Source organism: Rutilus rutilus, assembly GCF_951802725.1.
Source record: "Rutilus rutilus genome assembly, chromosome: 22".
NCBI lineage: Eukaryota > Metazoa > Chordata > Actinopteri > Cypriniformes > Leuciscidae > Rutilus > Rutilus rutilus.
In genome coordinates, this window is record NC_140227.1 from 1,281,401 (window position 1) to 1,302,168 (window position 20,768).

The 20,768-nt window shown below is 39.1% G+C and overlaps 2 protein-coding genes across 2 annotated transcripts in view; both read right to left on the reverse strand.

Annotated features, from left to right (window-relative positions):
- Positions 1 to 11,391, reverse strand: part of atg7 (ATG7 autophagy related 7 homolog) — a 107,354-nt gene extending 95,963 nt beyond the window's left edge. Inside the window, exons 1-7 of the mRNA XM_084394797.1 lie at positions 10,744 to 11,391; positions 9,733 to 9,913; positions 5,951 to 6,005; positions 4,458 to 4,575; positions 2,937 to 3,014; positions 2,738 to 2,854; positions 870 to 1,016 (exon numbers count right to left, since the gene is read on the reverse strand). Of these exons, the coding sequence (XP_084250923.1) occupies positions 870 to 1,016; positions 2,738 to 2,854; positions 2,937 to 3,014; positions 4,458 to 4,575; positions 5,951 to 6,005; positions 9,733 to 9,886 (669 nt within the window). The 5' untranslated portion in view covers positions 9,887 to 9,913; positions 10,744 to 11,391. The remainder of the gene's footprint in view (positions 1 to 869; positions 1,017 to 2,737; positions 2,855 to 2,936; positions 3,015 to 4,457; positions 4,576 to 5,950; positions 6,006 to 9,732; positions 9,914 to 10,743) is intronic.
- A 2,976-nt stretch (positions 11,392 to 14,367) lies between these two features.
- hrh1 (histamine receptor H1) lies at positions 14,368 to 19,712 on the reverse strand. The gene is made up of 2 exons (XM_084396047.1): positions 19,694 to 19,712; positions 14,368 to 16,086 (listed from the first exon to the last, which is right to left on the reverse strand). The coding sequence occupies exon 2, from the start codon at positions 16,043 to 16,045 to the stop codon at positions 14,453 to 14,455; it is 1,593 nt and encodes a 530-aa protein (XP_084252173.1). The 5' UTR covers positions 16,046 to 16,086; positions 19,694 to 19,712; the 3' UTR covers positions 14,368 to 14,452.
- Positions 19,713 to 20,768: the final 1,056 nt, after the last annotated feature.

The window sequence follows — 20,768 nt, forward strand, 5'->3', positions numbered from 1 at the left end:
CGCCTGTTTAACCGAAGCTAATTTGTGTGTGTTTCTCCATCCCCAATGTCACTTCTCTGTGTTTTACGGCCCTGACGAGAACGTCGGTCTCCTCGGCTGTGAACCGCTCCTGGTAAATCCGCCGTTATAATAGCAATCCGCCATGGAACAAGCACGCCTGCTCTTAAAGGGAATGTGAGATGATGCTCTGATTGGTTTATTTCACGTTACGCCCAAACCACACCTATGAGTAATGAAGCTACTTCAGACCAACACATTTTAGATTAGCGTCGGGCGCAAGAGTCATTTATCCCGCCGGTATAATAGCAACAGCGCCCGAGATCTGCCCACAAAGTTACTTGCGTTTCGCACTTAATACTTGCGTTTCAGATCATTAAAATAGGGCCCAACGACTCACTAATAAAGACTTCACTTGTTTCATTACTGGATGAATCCACGTTTTTGAACAAATCTCTTGAATAAGTGATGATTCAATGACAATAAAAATGTTATCAGTCACTTGTCGCCACCTACTGGTGTAACGATGTAATTGTGATTTACTCTATTTTGATCTCTACCGTAGACATCAGTGTTTATATCTGAGCTATAAACTTTTATCTCAGTACTTCTGTGATAATCTGAATGATTGTAAGACATAATTAATGATACTGTGTGTTAAAGACTGTTTGTGAAGCTGTTTCACATCTTTACATGACAACGGCTCTCTCTGGATCAGAACTCAGATCTGAATGTTCACTGTGATCCGACTTATCAAAGCTTTAATAGACATAGAGCCGAATCATTTAAGAATAAGATTGTGTGGGTGATTGAATCCAGATCGCGATCCTTTAACGATTAATCGTGCAGCTCTACTTTATACTGGATATTACCTTCTTGAGGTCTGGGAAGAAGGAGCTCAGGTCTTTCAGAGGAGCGACTTCAACACTTTCATCGTTGTACTTCAGCAGAAAATGCGGGACAGCCGTCGTCCCGCTTGAGGAGCAAAGACTGTCATACGCCGCTGTCAAACTCAATATCTGTGAAACAGATCAATCCAAAACAATCAGTCCACCTCAGAAGCTCATGAAACACAATATATATGTATAAATTACAGGAACGTCTTTCTGTCTGTGTGTGTGTGTGTGTGTGTGTGTCTGTTATTCGCATATCTCTCGAACCGTTAGTCCGATGGATTTCAAACTTGACAGGTGTCTTGCTACGGGCATGAGTAAGTGCAGTGCCAAGTTTGACGTTGTTTGGATTATAAATGCAAAAGATATCGTTAAATATATATCAGTAAAAGAAGCACACATTGGCTTTTGCCGCTCTAGCCACTCCCCCTCTCACACACACACACACACACTGAGGCCACTCCCCCTCTCACACACACACACACACACTGAGGCCACTCCCTGTCACACAAACACACTGAAGCCACTCCCCCTGTCACACTGCTCTGAGGCCACTCCCCCTCTCACACACACACACACACACACACACACACACTGAGGCCACTCCCCCTGTCACACACACTGAGGCCACTCCCCCTGTCACACACACACTGAGGCCACTACCCCTCTCACACACACACTGAGGCCACTACCCCTCTCACACACACACTGAGGCCACTCTCCCTGTCACACACACACACACAGAGGCCACTCCCCGTCACACACACACACACTCAGGCCACTCCCCCTGTCACACTGCACTGAGGCCACTCCCCCTGTCACACACACACACAGAGGCCACTCCCCCTTTCACACACACACACTCAGGCCACTCCCCCTGTCACACTGCACTGAGGCCACTCCCCCTCTCACACACACACACACACACAGAGGCCACTCCCCCTTTCACACACACACACTCAGGCCACTCCCCCTGTCACACTGCACTGAGGCCACTCCCCCTCTCACACACACACACACAGAGGCCACTCCCCCTGTCACACACACACACACACACTCAGGCCACTCCCCCGTCACACTGCACTGAGGCCACTCCCCCGTCACACTGCACTGAGGCCACTCCCCCTCACACACACACACACACTGAGGCCACTCCCCCACACCTTATTCAATTTCTGTATATGTCATACCTGTTAGACAAGATTAATATGACATTTATTATGGGTTTATGTGAGGATTGTTTTAAGTTCTCTTCAATTAAAAGTTGTTATATTTTTTGAAGCCTAATAAATGTTTAAAATTTTTTCATCGAGACATCAGTAGCTATATTAATATCTGTGATACTGGCCTTCATTCATAAAAAGATGCTATGTCACAATATTCCTCATTTGAATAAATCATGCGCAGAATAAAGGGGCGGGGCCTGGTTGAGTTAGTTAGTAGTGTGTTAAACTGGCGGTTATGGTAAGGGGCGGGACATTTCCCAAACACACTCGAAGCGCTCGACCAATCACAACACACTGCTTCAGCCGACCAATCAGAGCACAGTGTGATTTTCAGAAGGAGGGGCTTCATAGAGACAGGAAGTAAACAGAGCGTTACTGACAGACTGGGAAGAGAGGAGCCGCAACAATGGAGAATATGAGGAGAATATGAAAAAGGCAAAATAGATTTCTAAATACATCAGGCGTCTTGGGGCCTATATGATATTATGCATTCAAATAATTAACATTGCATTACAAATTCTAATCAGCACATGCTTTCCATAATGCACTGACTAATGACTCATTATCCTTCACACAAAACCTCCTCGTCAGTAGTGTGTGTTCTCATGGTTGTCATCGCACCTGTCTGTCTGAGAAACTCCTCTCCAACGACAGCGGCTCCTGCACCAGCTGGACCCCCTCCAGGAAGCAAAGGGCAGGGAAGCAGAACCAATAATAGAAATGATATTTCTTCAGGTCCTGGATCAACAAAAAGACCGGTCAGACACAAATGAAAAACGACAGGCCATTCATTCATAAGGGACAGTGTTGGCATACAAACCGCAAATGTCAAGAGGATGAATTTGTTTAGGATTGAGGAGTCGTCCAACGCGGCGCCCGACTGAATAGCGCTCCAAATCTGTGAAGACGACAACATTATTAGTATTAATTGAGCTGACATTACCAGAAATCATTTCTAAAGTAGTTTATGCAAGGGGTTCTCAGTCTAGTAGATGCAACAGACCCCCATATATGATCATTCTCACTCCGATCTTCTTCCTCAAATTGAAAAGGCAGCTATAAATGTTGTGTATTAGCCTGTTATAGTCTAATCTGTGCCTCCAGGTTCATAATGAACCAAAAATATTTTATTTTGTGGTTTATAAACCTGTGATTTAATGAAATAAGTATATAGTCTGTTTGAGAGTGAACTCTCACGCGATCCGCTCGTGATCCGGTGTTTCACGCGTCTCAGGTCACAGTGAGTGAATGCAGTGACCTCATCTCTGCACGTGCCGTGAGTTTAGCGTGCTTATGAGAACAAAACTGGAACCATTACGCATTATTTTCACATTTGCATAATGTTTGTGGGAAGATGATTTCAGCATTTCACTAGATTTCTACAGAGACGTTTTCACAGAAACGGTAGTTTTCCGCCAAAATAAAAGCTCATGGGTTCATCTCTTGCAAGTGAAGAAATTAGAACAAAAGTACTGCATTTTTCGCACTGTAGCATAAGGTAAAATAATATATACTTATGAATTTACATTTATTTTACAATGCATTCGTTTTTTGTTTTTACAATATATGGCTGTTACTGTCATAGAAATAATAATAATACAAAATTTAGTTTTGAATTATTAAGTTTTTCTTCTTCTCACTATAGTACTGTACTGTGCTCTATTAATTTGTTTATCTTAATCCAATTTGTATTATTTATTTTAATCAAAATTTTTTTTATTGAACTTTTACAATTCATTTTCTTAATGTATTAATATCAAATGCTTTATTATATTCTAATATTTGTTTTCAATTTATTTTATTCATTTATATCTTATATTTATATAATTTTAATTTGCATTTTAATAAATTTTTTTTATTGATTTTAATCCTATTTTTTATTGATTTTAATCCTTTTTTTTTTTTTTTACAACATTTTTACACTGTTTTTCCCTGAACATTTCCCGTCTGAAAACCCCAGCTTTATGCACATACAATAGTACGAAATGTAGTGCGTTTACACTGTGAAACACAAATTCACTAAACAATTGTATAACTTTTTGAGCACAGAATTCAAAATTGAGTCATTGATAATTTTTCCAGCACATAAAAATCTGTATAATTACAGTCCGGGCTTTATTCGCAAAGCTCAGCGCTAACTGGCCACTGCTATTATTAGCGTGCATATAAGAACGTGGGCGGCAAACACAATTGTATTAAGCAGATGGCAGTCATTTATCAAATGCTGAAGAAGGATGTTCAGCATCCAGATCCGCAGTCAAAAGAAAGTGAATAATTAGTTTAGCGAGCACAAATAAAACACACACTATCAGCAGACGTAATTAATTACGAGCCGCTCCACCTCATCGGCTGCTTTATCCAGGAGCGCTTTCTTATCCGTGGATCTGAAGGCTTCCAGTGTGTTGGTGTTGTAGAGCGTTCCCGGAGCCGGACAGCAGCGAGCAGGAGTGGGCCCATCACTGAAACACAACAGTCACACACACTGCATCGTTTACTTTTGGGTGAATTACATACACTATATGCAATATTCAGTTATTTTATCATTATAAGTGTGACAAGTAATATATACTGTTTGCAGCCCTTATTTGTTATATTCATTTTGTTTTGAAAAACTCTCAACATTTGATGTGGTGCAAACATCAAATTGTTCAAAAAGTATTGCTGTTTGTATTAATATTTAATAATGATATTTATCAATTCATAAATATCACATATCATATGTTTTTTGGGGGGTTGCACCATAAGCATCAAGTTGTTAACATGCATCAATAAATGTTGAAATTAACATTAACTAAAATTAATAAATGCTGTAGAAGTATTGCTTATTGTTAGATCATGTGAACTAAAGTATTGCTGTTAAGAGATGGAACCTTTTTATATCAAATTAACTTATATAGTAATATTAGAAAAATTACTTTTGTCTCAAAGTCTCTTCTGCTCATCAAGGCTGCGTTTATATGATCAAAAATACAGTAATATTGTAAAATATGATTGATGAATTGATGAATAGAAAGTTCAAAAGAACAGCATTTATTTAAAATATAATATTTTCTAACATTATAAATGTCTTTACTGTAACTTTTGATCAGTTTAACTCATCCTTGATGAATAAAAGTATTGATTTATTTTATTTATTTCCCCCAAAAATAAAATTTAAATTCTTACTGCCCCAAACTTTAGAACGGTGGTGTTTAATGTTACAAAAGCTTTAGATTTCAGATAAATGCTGTTCTTTTGAACTTTCTATTCATCATAGCATCATGAAATAAAAATGTAAATAACGGTTTTCAACACTGATAATAATCATAAATGTTTCCTGAGCATCAAATCCTCATATTAGAGTGATTTCTGAAGGATCATGTGACACTGAAGACTGGAGTAATGATGATAAATTCAGCTTTGATCACAGGAATAAATTACACTTTACTGTATATTCACATAGAAAACAGCTGATTTACATTGGAATAATATTTCACAATATTACTGTTTTTGTATGTATTTTTAATCAAATAAACACAGCCTTGGTGAGCAGAAGAGACTTCTTTTAAAAACATTAAAAATCTTACTGACCCCAAACTTTTGAACGGTAGTGTATATTGAGAAAAGAGGGATTCAGACGGTTATATGAGGTCAGCTTTGCCAGACTTCGGCGCTGCCTGTGCAATTACTCACCCATCATAAATGTTAAATTAATCCTACAGAAACAATCCTTAAGGATTTAATTGGCAAGAAAAAATAACTAATTTCACAAGTAACAGACGTGATATTGGAGCCATTATCCAAGGCTTTGAGAATAACCAACTACATTACATGCTATTAATACGCAAAACTTACGCTTCAAATGCGCTGAACTCCAGTGTCAAGCGTGTCGGCAAGCCATCAGGATCACCTGCAATATATCACAAAACATCTGCGTCATATCACAAAACATTATATATCACTGCTTAAAGGTGCATTACGTATTCTCAGTCACTTTCGGCTGTGGAATGAATAAATGAATCATCTGTGACACAGCATTGCTACAACGGCATCTGTAATTCAACACTTTTGCATGATGTGTCAGTATAAATCCAAGAGAAAATGCCAGACTGGTTGTTTAGGAAGTGTAAGTGAAACACTACTATTCTATTAATATTCCTGTGGTGTTCAGCATGTAGATTGTGTGCAAAAGTACATGTTTTTTTATGCATGCTAAGCTGCAGGATTGATCATTAAAAGATCGCGATCTGGATTCAAACACACACATGATCTTATTCCTAAATGACAGTGATTCATCTCTATGTCTATTAAAGCTTTGATAAGTCGGATCACAGTGAACATTCAGATCTGAGTTCTGATCCAGAGAGAGCCGTTGTCATGTATAGATGTAAAACAGATTCATAAACAGTCTTTTCAACACACAGTATCATTAATTCTGTCTTACAATCATTCAGATTATCACAGAAGTACTGAGATAAAAGTTTATAGTTCAGATATAGACACTGATGTCTACGGTAGAGATAAAAAAACAATTACATCGTTACACCAGTAGGTGGCGACAAGTGACTGATAACATGTTTATTGTCACTGAATCATTCATTCAAGAGATTTGTTCAAAAACGCGGATTCATCCAGTAATGAAACAGGTGAAGACTTTATGGGCCCTATTTTAATGATCTGAAACGCAAGTATCAAACGCGAAACGCAAGTAACTTTGTGGGCGGATTTCGACGCTAATCTAAAATGTGTTGGTCTGAAGTAGCTTCATTACTCATAGGTGTGGTTTGGGCGTAACGTGAAATAAACCAATCAGAGCGTCATCTCACATTCCCTTTAAGAGCAGGCGTGCTTGTTCCATGGCGGATTGCTATTATAACGGCGGATTTGCCAGACGCACGCCAGGAGCGGTTCACAGCCGAGGAGACCGACGTTCTCGTCAGGGCCGTAAAACACAGAGAAGTGACATTGGGGATGGAGAAACACACACAAATTAGCTTCGGTTAAACAGGCGTATGATAATTTGGGTAAATGTGTAAGCTAGATTTATGCCTATTTTTTCTCATCTTCATGGACACCACAATGATTTCCCTCGTGTGGAATATTTTTCCTTGTAATAATGTATGATTTGCAAAATATGAACTTCTGCGTCTGTGTAGATGAGAGAAGCAAAGTGTGTGTGTGTTGTGCACACGCTACATTATGGCCAAGCATGTGCTCTTAAAATAGCATCTGAATAACGCGCCGCTGACTTTAGACGAGGTTTCTCCTGGTCTGTGGAGGAATTGTTTTCTGAAACTGCAAAATAGCACCAGGGAACGTTTGCGCCGGGTTAGGGTTAGGGTTAGGGTAACCCTAACGTTTGCGCCTCCTCTTTTCACTGAACCGCCCCCAGGAGAACAAGTTCATTCCCTAATTTACCGACGTGCGTCTGTGGAGGGAAAAGTCCGCTGTGCGTCGGGTGCAAAATAGCAATGATACATGCGTCGCTGTACAAAGTCAATTGCGCTGGGTGCGAGATAGGGCCCAATGAGTCATTGAATCATTCATTCAAACTGATTAAAAAAAGAATTCAAATAAATGTAATGTTTTAAATAGACTTTAAATAGACAATTAACATTTTATCAGAACATTTAGTAAATTACGCTGTTTTGTTTAGTTCAGAATCACAAAAAAAATGTAAATTCTCAATTTATCCAGATTGAATCGTGCAGCTCTAATCCCTGAATGACCTTCTGCATTTATCAAAACCACACTATCGCTCCGTCTCGAACACAGCTGATGTATTCAGAAAGGAATCTGCTTGTTTCCGGGTCCAAACGCTCTTTCAGACGCCAGAAACAAACAGCAAACACTGCTAATACACACTCACTGTGTGCTGGAATAAAAACCAATACATATCATCATCCTAACCTTTAACTCCACACCAAAATCTCAGACGGCCAGACAGTGACTCATGTTTTATGAATCTTTCAAATGTTTATTTCTGCGAGGCTGTGAGAGACTGTAGTGTAAACCGAGTTTTAATAAGCTTGGACCCAGAAACTGTATTCCTTACATCAGTAAGTCACCATGAAATCAAAATCGACAGTTCTCGTTATTATATGGAATATTGCAGTGTTTATTATAAATGATTTATCAGTGCACATCATTATTGTGGTCAACAATTTCATCCCTTAAAACTCATCTTTGATCATCAAAATGACATATTTAAATGTTTTTCCCTTAAAAAAAAATGCCTTAAAATATTTTGACTGTAACTCGACACCCTTGCCTCATTTACTATACATGGATCTAAGAATATGCAAATGAGCCCCGCCTCCACTCACTCACTCAGCTCAGAGACCCACTGGTTGACGATCACACGTTGATCTGATTGGTTACAAGGTAGTTTGTGACGTCAGAAACACCAGCGATTTCAAAGCGTGTTTTTGAGACTGTCTTTGGTTCACTGCAGTTTTAAGGAGGAAATACTCAGCAATGGTGTCGACTTATGAACTTACACATGCTTTGTCTTAAAGCATATTAAAAACACCACATAGACACATAAACAACATTAAAAGCTGGATCTTCACCACAGGAGGACTTTAAATTTGAAATTCGATTATGAGAAAGGTTTCAACATTATTACTAAAAACGCCTCTTTCACCATTCAAACATTATATATAATTTTTTATGCAGCAGTTACTTCTGGTTCTCGACTCTGATTGGCTGAGAGCCTTATCTAGCCATGCGATATACTACTAATATCACACAGAAACCGTTTCACAGTGTGTATCACTCCGCGTGTTTCTGCCGGATCTACACTGGCAGCATTTCTCACAGAATACGTCAATGGTGGAGAAGAAAACAAAAACCCACTGTATTTTTTCAAGTACTACCGTTATTGTGCCACATAATAGAGTTTTTTAGGTGAGAATGCAGTGGTTTAGACCTCATATGCGATTTTAGTCGCTTTTGGAGATGCGAACTCCAGGCCATTAGCGCTCATATACTTCAGATTGACTTTCGACTAAGTGGTAGCTCTCCTGGCTGCATATCAGGCTCATAATTATGTGGCTGAGGTCCGTCATACGAGTAAACATTAACAATTTCCTCAGCGTCTGAACTCTCATTGCGATCCATTGCTTTCGTATTGCTTAATTTGGCCGCACTCACTCCCGTTACGTCACTTCCGGGTTGACATTTTTCAGATGCGGAAGTAAAATTCTTACCAAAACGACTCCAGAAGCCTTAATAGCGTATTTATATGTATATATTTAAAGACAATCTAATTAATTGACTCACTGGGGGCTCTAACCTGCAATATAACCCTTAAAGCATATTAAAAACACCACACAGACATATAAACAACATTAAAAGATGGATTTTCACCACAGGGCGACTTTAAATGCATGTTCCCTCATAATCTTGAATCAGAATAAGTTCCTCTTGCAGCATCTCTTCTCTTCTCTGATGATGTGGGCGGGGCTTTAACCTGTCACTCACATGAGATCAGCCAATAGCAAACCACAACCATGCAATCAATTCCCCACAGACACAATCAAGCCCCGCCCACATCTGTTCTTGTTCTGGAAGCGTTTCACTCGGATATACGACACAATAGAGAAGAAAAGACCAGTGAAACCTCCCACACTCACCATTATAGTAATAGCCTTTGATGTTTTTGGGACTTTCGTCTAAGTGGTAGTCGTTGAGCTTCTTCTGGGTGAGTTGATGCCAGAATCCGGCCTCCAGGGCGCTGAAGAACGGGGAAAACTGCAGTTTCGGGGCGGCCGTCGATCCAGCTGCCATCAGGACTGATGTTTGATTCTTCACACACTGCCATAAGAGACAAGACACAGGAAAATGAGACTGAATAATGCGCATACAAATATTCTGCCCTGATTTTAAATATATAAATATATATATATATATTATAATAAAACAAAAGTTCTTATATGTCTATGTGGTTTATGTGTCTATGTGGTGTTTTTAATCTGCTTTAAGACAAACCATGTGTAAATTCATAAGTCGACACCATTGCTGAGTATTTCCTCCTTAAAACTGCAGTGAACATTTTAAACGTTTTAATATGTAATTTTGATGATCACAGATGAGTTTTAAGGGATAAAATTATTAACTATACAGGGGGACTTTAAGGACAAGATTCTAATGTACAGTGATAGCATGACAAGAATATATATTGGATACATCAAAATAAAATAAAGCAAAATATACTCTTAAAATATAATCCTCAATTCTCTTAGCCTGATATTATTTTCTTATAATAACACATATAAAGTCCTGTTAGATTCGAAATGTGGAAGTATTGAAAAAGTAGTTCCCTTTTTCTCACTTCAACAGGCTTGTCTGTCTATATTAATAAGACATTTAATGTTGTACTAATCTGACAACACGTCTATACAACTTGTCAACATAATAAAAGTAAAGTCTGCGTTCTTTAGTATTGTAATGTCAGTAAATACTGTCTGCTTCGTAAAAAGCATTGCGTCTCTTTCAGTGTGTGTTTGTTTGTTTGTGTGTTTTAACACACTGCAGTAAAAAGCACGATATTTGACATATATGATCTGTGACAATTATTGTCATGTAAATCATAAACACAGAGTAAAAGCAGCAACTAATACATAGCATGGAAACATCACACTTACCAGACAAACACTTCCTGGTTGATGTCATGTGACCACGGTCATCCCACACGCATGCGCAGTTGATTTGTTTTGGTATTGCAAAAGAGCTTACAAACGACTTAACATAACTTACATTTATTTAATAATACGCAAATCGACAGCATTAAATACGTGGTGCAGGTTTCGCTGGTGTAACGACCTTGAAATGCTTTATCTTCAACATTTCGACATCTTTAAAACAATGCTCAGTGTTTAACCGAAGAACAATGTTAGCAGACACGCTTTTCTGCTAAATGTTTCAAAGCGTCATATTATCCCGCATTTATAAACAATGAGAAAATGTTGGCGAATAACGTTACCAGCTGCTTACACGCTTTAGATGACCGACAAACCTCTTAAGGAGAGTGTCCAAAAAGAGTCTTATGGTGCCAAAACCATCGAATAAAAGACAAAACCCCAAAACAAAAGGAAAACACAGACAAGTAGACAAGAAAACACGGACAGAAACTTATAAACGCTGTTCCTTTTCATTGTTAACCCTATGAAAGATGAATGAGCTGGTTTGTCATGTGCACAGCAGCAGACGATCAGTGACCGAGCCAGAAAAACCAGCTGATGCCTCAGATATACTGACACACTTACTGAACAAGCTTTCCTCAGATCTGCTCTATAACAGCTCGTTTCCTTCACCAAATAAAAACATACAAAGGTATTTGCGACATTTCCCCCTCCAAATTATGAGTTTACATCTTGCAATTTTGATAAAATAAGAATTTGCCATTTTGATAAAATTAGAATTCTGATTTTATATCTCACAATTCTGACTTTTTATAGCTCTCAAATGCAAGGTACAAACTCGTAATCCTGGGCTTTATCTTAGAATTTTTTTTCTTGGAATTCTAAGTTCACATCTCGCAGAAACTCTTTCAAACAAGAGATCACAAAACAAGAAAGCTTAAAAAAAGGTTTGAGTTGACATCTTGCAATTCAGAGTTTATATTTCGCAATTCAGATTTTTTCCCCCTCAGAATTGTGCTTTTATGTAGTGCAATTTTTTGAGTTTACATCTTCCAAGTTTTACTTTTTGAGTTTAAATCTTAGCTATATCTCACAATTGTGAGAAAAAAGTTCGAATTGTGAAATAAAAAGTCAAAATGACCTTTTTCTTATTGCGTGGCAGAGACAAGCTTCCAGGCTTCAGTCTCAGTGGAGACGAGCAGCGTCCAGCTTCTGCAGAGTCCTGTGCTGTTCACAGAGTCAAGTTCCTTCATCAGGCTGGGATTAATAACTCCTAGGCTAAACTAAACGAGATGTGAATCCAGAAATTTAAATCACTTTTAGTGTAATGCATTTGCAATGGAAGACAATCATCCAGGAATGTGGGATCACAAACCTATGATACCGATATGTGAAGTTTATCATTCTTAAACATTGTGCATGTGCACATTTAAAGTCATTTCTCAACTGGAAATGTTTCACAATATTTCAATAAAGCAGTCTTTACCACAAAATATAAAGTATGTTAATAATGTATAAACACAAGTTCATCTACCCAGTAAAGTCACACTTAAAAAAAGACAATAACCTTGCAGATCAAATAAGACTTTTTAATGAATCATTACATAATAATTCATAATACTATATATACACTATATAATAATAATGGAAATGTTTAATTTTAAACGTTTAGGCGTCCAATACCTGTACATCACTGCACACACTTCTTGATTTTTGTTTCCACTATTTTAACGATTTGTAAAAGTTGAATGACTGTCTGGCCATCTCAGATTAAAGGTTGTCATTCAGATTCAGATTCAGTAGCCGCTATAGGGAAATAACTGGAAGAATAACAAAAGCTAAATAAATAAAAATAATAATAATAATGAAATGTAAATGAATGAATTAGTCAGATGATCATGATTTTTCAGTATTATACACACTGTGAGTATATTTTAGCACCGTTTGTCCTCCGCTTTTGACGTTTAGCAGAAACAGTGACAGGCTTAATAAGCTTAATAGGTTCAGTTGATAGGAATTAAATTGCATTATATATCTAATGGACCTCATTTCCCATGTAAACTCCTACACAGACCTCAGAGAGCTGAATGCAGCATTTCTCCCAATAAAGATCCGCAATATTGGAAATAGAAGACATTCTACGCTAAACAAAAGATTTTTATGGAAAGACTGGAATTTTTGTTCAACCAATCATGAGGTTTAACAGAACGTGACAGGCTCTAATTGAGGACTGGCAATGCGAACTGTTAGAAAAAAATGAAATATCAAAGAGACTAAGCACTGCACTTATTATATGCACGTATTATAAATATGATAATTGCTAACTTGAAGCCTTTGTAGTCCATTTCATCATCACGTTTTGTATGTGATATAGAGGCAGTTTCACCGTCTTACATTGTTCATCAACCAGAGGCATACATGTCTAAAAAAAGGTATTAAAAAGTTTAATGTCTTCACATTTTGCAGTTTAATGAGTAACATTAGATGTTGCAGTTTTGTTTAAATCATCACTCTGTCCATCATTTAAGTACTTTTTTCTTATTACAACAAAGATGAGTTGAAATGCATTGCACTGTAAATCAACCAGGAGTTCCATGAATACAGGCAATTTGTGGATATATACATAACATAGACCATCCTTTAGGTCGCACGCCATTCCCAACACACTTCATTATAGAATTTCACCTGTACAGTATTTCCCAGCTCTCTGAGGATAGTGTGCATTAGCGCCTGACCAAACTAGATTTAATTAAACTACCTGTTAAATATGTATGCACTGCACATGCTACTTCAACATAATTAATGTCAGGGCATTTCCAGACAATATTCTACATTAAAGGTGTCCTATTATGTCCTTTCATGAAATCTTAATGTTGTTTCAGGCTCTACTAGAGCAGGTTTTCCTGCTTGAATGTTGATTATTCTCCTCATATTCTCCATTGTTGCGGCTCCTCTCTTCCCAGTCTGTCAGTAACGCTCTGTTTACTTTCTGTCTCTATGAAGCCCCTCCTTCTGAAAAGCACACTGTGCTCTGATTGGTCGGCTGGAGCAGTGTGTTGTGATTGGTCGAGCGCTTCGAGTGTGTTTGGGAAATGTCCCGCCCCTTTACTAACTAACTCAACCAGGCCCCGCCCCTTTATTCTGCGCATGAATTATTCAAATGAGGAAGAAACTCAAGACTACACTGGAGGCGTTTCAGGAGTTCAGAAACACTGACACTGATATAGAGATGGTTGTTTTAATGAGCAACATAGGTGCTTCAATACAACCAGTTTTAAAACACTGTATTGAATACGTTTTTAATGTAATCTGATGCAGATTGCAGACGTGTCAAGCTGACACTCAGCAATAAATAACAAAATGGTAACACTTTACAATAATGTTCATTAGTGAACTACATTATAATGAACTGCACTTATACAGCATTATTTAATCTTTGTTAATGTTAATTTCAACATTTACCAATACTTTATTAAAGTCTTGTTAACATTATTTAATGCACTGTGAACTAACATGAACAAACAATGAACAGCGGTATTTGTATTTACTAAGATTAACAAAGTTGAACAAATACAGTAACAAATGTACTGCTCATGGTTAGCTAATGAACCCTACTGTAAAGTGTTACCAACGAAATTGCTCTGTACTGACAAGATCACAAGCATGGCAGAACAACCGATGTACAAACATGTCACAAATGGATCAGATCTCCTTATCTATGAAAATAAAAAATCTTTTTGAACACCCTTTTGAAGTTTTCATTGCACAGTGGGTATATGAAGGGATTGAGAGTGGAGTTGATGTAGCCGAGCCAAATGGTGAACATATGAAGGTCGTGATGCACACAGGTCTCGCACAAGGCCATGACCATGAACGTGATGAAGTACGGGATCCAACACACCATGAACACACCGATGATGAAGCCCAGTTGCCGGGCGGCTTTACGCTCCTTGCGGATCCGCATGCTATGGATGCTTTGCTTGGACTGTTCGCAGAACTTCTGCCATGTTTGTTTCGCGGGGAGCGAATCGTTGGCGTTTAGCGGCGGGCTGTTCTCGGCCCACGGGGACGGTGGGGATGGAGGCGTGTTATGAGTATAACTGTGAGTGTCCACCGTCTGCTCGCCCTCACTGATGTTCCCCACGGAGTTTGGCACTAGCACATTGCAGTCATTCACATTTATGAAGGTTTCGGTGCTGTTCTCCGGCTGCAGAAAGGCGAGAGGTAAAGATGGCGGGCATTCGGCGATCGTTTCCCCATCATTATCGATTTGAAATGAACTTTCAGGGTCTTGTACGCTCTTTCTAATGCGCTTCGAAAGTCTGAACATCGGTTTCTTCTTGTAGCAACTCTTCCTCTTCGTCTCGGACAAGGAATCATTGTCTCTCGGCTGTTCAAGACTGTATTGATCCAGAAGACCCTCATTTTGAGAATTCGCCTGACTCTCTTTCTCCGAGGCTTTGGTTATCTTTAACTGAAGTCCGTTCGCCAGAGTATCATCCGCTTCGGTTTTCACCATGGGACCGGCAAAGTTCTCCCACTCCCTGTAATGATCCCGGACCGCGATGAAAATCTGCGAGTAGAACAGAAGCATTAGAAACGAAGGGATGTAGAAGTTAAGAATGGCGGTCAGAACTTTAAACCACGTCACGAAGCGAAAGTCCGTGTCGCATTGGTTCTCCAGTTCAGGTTTCCGATCGACCCGAACAAACATCCGCCAGCCGAGGATAGGAACGATCCAAGTCATTGAGAGAAGCCACGCACTGCAAATCAACAGTGTTGCTCTCCCTCGTGTCCGGTACTTCAGATACTGTAGCGGGTGTCGTACGGATCGGTACCTGTCCAAGCAGAGGATGAACAAACTGAAAATGGACGCCGTGCTCGCAACATAATCCATGACTAACCAGAACTGGCAAATAACGTGGCCAAGCTTCCACTCGTCCTCCAGAAGGTACACCAGATTCAGAGGCATGACTGTAGCCCCGACTATAAGGTCTGCTATCGACAGGCTGACGATGTAGAGATTCCCAACCGTGTGTAAAGTCCGTTCCTTTCTCACGGCGAACAGGACCAGCAGGTTCATGATGACCGTCAGGAGGGACAGTGTCCCGAGGAGGATCCCCAGCACCGCATTGTTCATGTGATGGTGGAACGGGACAGACGTGTTCGCGAGAGTCGTGACGTTGGGCTCGGGAGGTTCGTGAAGGATGCGCTTGACTTGGCCGTTCGTGGCGGCGAGTATCGTAGTGGCCTCCATTGGGCAGTCCGACGTGTCACATGATGTCAAAGTTGTGAGAAAGCACATAGTCCCTTTGGGTTTTAAAATTCATATCCAAATGGGAGTTTCTGGAAAACAAAACCAAAGAGAATGCATCAAAGTAGTGCATTGAATTATTGTGCGCACACTCTTAACAATAAAGGTTTCCGAAAGAGGGTTTTCACAGCCTTCAAAATTCCTTCTGTTCAGCAGAAGAAAGAAATTCATACATGTTTGAAACAAGTCGAGGGTGAGTAAATGATGACAGAATTTTCATTTTTAAGTGAACTATTCCTTTAAGGCATATTTGAACACGGCAATCGCACTCAGATCTGCACCAAAACAATCACTCCGAGATCGCCTGGACGAGGCCTGATCCAAAACAAACTCAAGGACGTTTCGTTTGAGGTGAGAAAGCAATCTGACCCAACGGACCATCATAATTCATAACGGGAAATGTGTTCGCATGTGAGACGACAGCAACAGATGAAGCCACAACATGCTCGCGGTCGCAGAGTGAACTTGTCTTGATGGATGACGCAGAGGAAACTCTGACCAATTGGGGCTGTTTACGCGACACCGCTTTCAACTAAAAACGTAAAACTTTTTATGCGTTTTGGCCGTTCGTTTACACGACAACGGCGTTTTGGGTGCATGAAAACGCAAACTTTTGAAAACGGGTTTCAAAGTGCATGTTTTTGAAAATGGTCTCCATGTAAACAACAAAAAACTATAACAGAGAATGTCTAATAAGGGGAGAACTTCCACTCTCAGTAAACTTCCGGCTTCTGAACTGGTTGCAGTTCCACTCTGGCTCCACATGAGGGCGCTCACAGGACGAGTGCAGAATGAATGGAGGTCTATGGCGCTATACCCCTCAAAATCCACTTTTCTCAGGATATCATTTTTTGTCTAGTAATTTGAATGTTGTATTCGAAAGGAGATGCAAACATATTACACATTGCTGGGTGTTAGATTTTTTAGAGTCACTTATTTGCTTTAAAAAGTCTTTTAAAATGTCAATGACGTCATACACATCGTGCGACCAGAGATACTGCTTTACGGCAATCCTTCAGTCACTTTGGTGCTTTCGCGCTCTGCACTTTCTTTTCTCTCGAGGCATCGACAACACAGCTGACACAGGGAAACACACACAGCTGACACAGGTAAACACACACAGCTGACACAGGTAAACACACGTGCTAGACGAGTTTTTGTTTTGTTGTTTTAAAAGACCATCAAGCGGTATCTCTGGTCGTAATCAGTCCTTCACTGACCAATCAGCGTTCATTAGCAGAATGCTAGCGTGTTATGGGCAACAACAACTCAACCTGTAAGAAATCGAAAGGACATAAGTACTCGTTCATTCAACTTTCGACCTATAACCCATGTTGAACTTGCAAAACCCACAATCAAATCTGAGATTTCTCAACGGCAATCGGGTGAAAGAGACAAATTTAGCCGTCTAGCCCCATAGACTCCCATTCATTTTGCACTCATGGGCGATCGCCCCCAGTGGAGCTCTGGTGGAACTACAACCAAAATTCGATACAATAGGACTTAATAGGGAGTCGGCAGGCTCTCCGTAGACGGACTCTGATGCAAATCTCTAAAGACGATGACGTCATGCTCATGCGTATTAAGTGTTCAGTCTATAGTGTTTCATTGCCATCTACTGGCCTAGCTGCAGAATACAGCGTTTTTAGTCGTTTTCGCGGATCCGTGTGAATGTGGATCGTTTTGGAAACGATCAAAGGAAAACCTTCTCCGTTTTAAGCATATCGTTGTCGTGTAAACGTTCCTTAAGAGGAAAGTTTTACTCACACGTGACTTGCATAAACACATTTTGGTTTGCTTTGAAATGTTGCAAAACCAATAAGAAAATGGAACACTGTATCAAATTAAGTTTTAGAATGCATTTAAAAAAATCTTGTGGAATGGAAAGATTCAATGGATGTTAAAGGTTCTTCATGGAACCATCAATGCCAATAAAGCACCTTTATTTTTAAGAGTATACTGTGCACTTATTAATGTGTGACTACACTGAGAGAAATGGTAATGGTTTTATTCAAATCAAAAAGGTCAAATGGCTTTTTCAGATAATAATTACAGATTATCTATTTTAAGGTCTACAATGAATGGAAGACATCCAACTTTTTGATGGTGTCAGTGAGTCATACAATCCACATATCTGAAATGTCATGAGCTCACGACAGCAGAGGCAAGCAGGTTCATTAAGCAGCAGCTGAGACCACGAATGTTCAGGAATATGTGAGTCAAACAGTGTCTTGTTGCTAAGAGAGATGGGTTCGATCCATGCTTCACATGCCCTAGATCTTATCAAACCCTTCCCTGTGTCTTCTCTCGCCTCTCGTCTCAGGTTAGATCTGTGTTCTGTCTCTCTGGGAGTTTCGGCCATAAATGTGTTAGGTTATTGTTGTTGTAGTCAGGGTTATTCTTAACAAATTCATATTTCAGAACTGAGAACATAAAGTGCATGTTTGCACACAAACAACACTTTCCATTTTTACTTCATGTATCAGTTGCGCGTGTAATATGGCAAATTTTGATGAGAGAAACCAGTCCATAATGTGATTTAGATGCCTTTCTTATGCATAAATGTTTTCCCTGTAATTCCAAAACTCTATCATTTTCTTTCGTCCACAAGGAGAACGCTGCTCTGAGTAAGTGTGAATGAGTTTGATAGCAATGGCAGAATAAATGATCAATTATCTACTGTCTGATCCACATACCGTGGCTTCAGAAAAACTGAAATATAGTGCAAATGTAATTTTGGACGCCATTAATGCTGCTTTTTTGAAGCTTGACAGCCATGTGATCACAGTTTACTGCTGTTCTACATAGCAGAGCAGCATTTGTGTTTCACAAAATAAAGAAAGTCATGATTTAGTTTCGTTTTTGGCTGAACTGTACCTTTAATGTTCACTTTAATCTGAATTTTATGTTTTGAAAATTAAAACCCTTATGCTAAATTACTCTGTAATGTTTGCACAACAATTTAATATTCATACAATAATTTTCAGTGCTGTCGATGCATGAGGAAAAGCCTTTTTTAAACCTGAACACATCATGATACAAAACAGGTCATGCTGTATCTAAAGAACTGGCATTAGGAAGAACTGATTTATCACCATTAATAATAATAATTATTATATCTTCCCATCGCACAGTAGCCCATAGAAACACGAAAATCAAGCACTTTAGTCTGATTTAGATATAAACACACAATGCATGGCCAAGAACACACGCATACACCAAATATTTACGCTTTTCTGTAAACTTGAGAGCTTAAAGATTTACAGCGTTGCACTCGATTTCTGAAGATCATCCAAACACACTTGTACTGATTCCTCGACGCGTAATGTAAAGGGAAGCCGTGCTAATGAAACACTTTACGATGCGTAAAACTTACACGCGTTTACTACAGAGTTGTGCGTAAGATGTTTATCTCTCTCCTTTTACTGACAAACCGTTATTTCTTTCTCATCGGATGAAGATTCAGTGAGGAAAACGACTTCAGTCCGACACCTGTGGAATGCGTGAATCTGTGCGCGTGAAGTCCTATAATTCCATCAAAGCGCGCGCTGCGCGTACACTATTCACGAGAGCAAACAGCCTAGTCACTTTTACACATTCATTTAGCTCTTAATGTAATTAGGTAATTAGGAAACTTACCCTTCCGACTTGCAGTGAAATATCGGCAGGAATGGGGTTTATCTCCACAGATTTGGTGAACTGGACTCTGACTGACGCCTTACCGCTCTGAGGAGTCTAATGAATGTCTCTTAGATGGACCGGTGAGACACACACACACACACACACACACACACACACACTGAGTCACTGTGTGTGTCTGGTTCACTATCTTTGTGGGGACTCTCCATAGACGTAATGGTTTTTATACTGTACAAACTGTATATTCTCTCCCCTTACACTAACCCTACCCATCACACAAAACTTGCTGCATTTTTACATAAACCAAACATCACTTTGTATGATTTATAAGCAGTTTTCCTCATGGAAATGTCCCCTAAAGAACAAGGATTTCGGGTATTATCATTTTGGTGGGAACATTTTGTCCCCATAATAGAGAGAGAGAGAGAGAGAGAGAGAGAGAGAGAGAATATATTATTTACAATGACTTAAATATGACCATTTATTTGTAATATAACAAGGATATATATTAATTGATATTAATAATATTTGTCATATTTCAATGCGTTTACATTTCATCCAATCAATAAAAAAAGAAACTGACTTAATCTTATATGTAAACTCAAATGTAACACAGAATGAGATATTCATATATATATACAGTGCTATGCATACGTTTAGACACCCATGCTAAAGTTGACTAAAAAGAGGAATAAAAAATCATCTTTTGGAAATTGAACTTAATGCCTTAATTTAAAAAATTAGGAAAAATCCAACCTTTAAGGACACCAATTTTCTTTGTGAATGAATAATGTATCGTAAATAAATAAATGTTCTTCCTTAAAATACAGGGTGCATAAGTCTGGACACCCCTATGTTAAATTCCCATAGAGGCAGGCAGATTTTTATTTTTAAAGGCCAGTTACTTCATGGATCCGGGATACTATGCATCCTGATAAAGTTCCCTTGGCCTTTGGAATTAAAATAGCCCCACATCATCACATAGCCTTCACCATACCTAGAGATTGGCATGGGGTACTTTCCATAAGATCATCTCTCAATGCAAATCAAACTAGCTATTAGGCTAACTGAAATA

Excerpts from the sequence above, each read along its gene's own strand:
- hrh1 (XM_084396047.1), bottom strand. The coding sequence starts at position 16,045 with ATGTGCTTTCTCACAACTTTGACATCATGTGACACGTCGGACTGCCCA.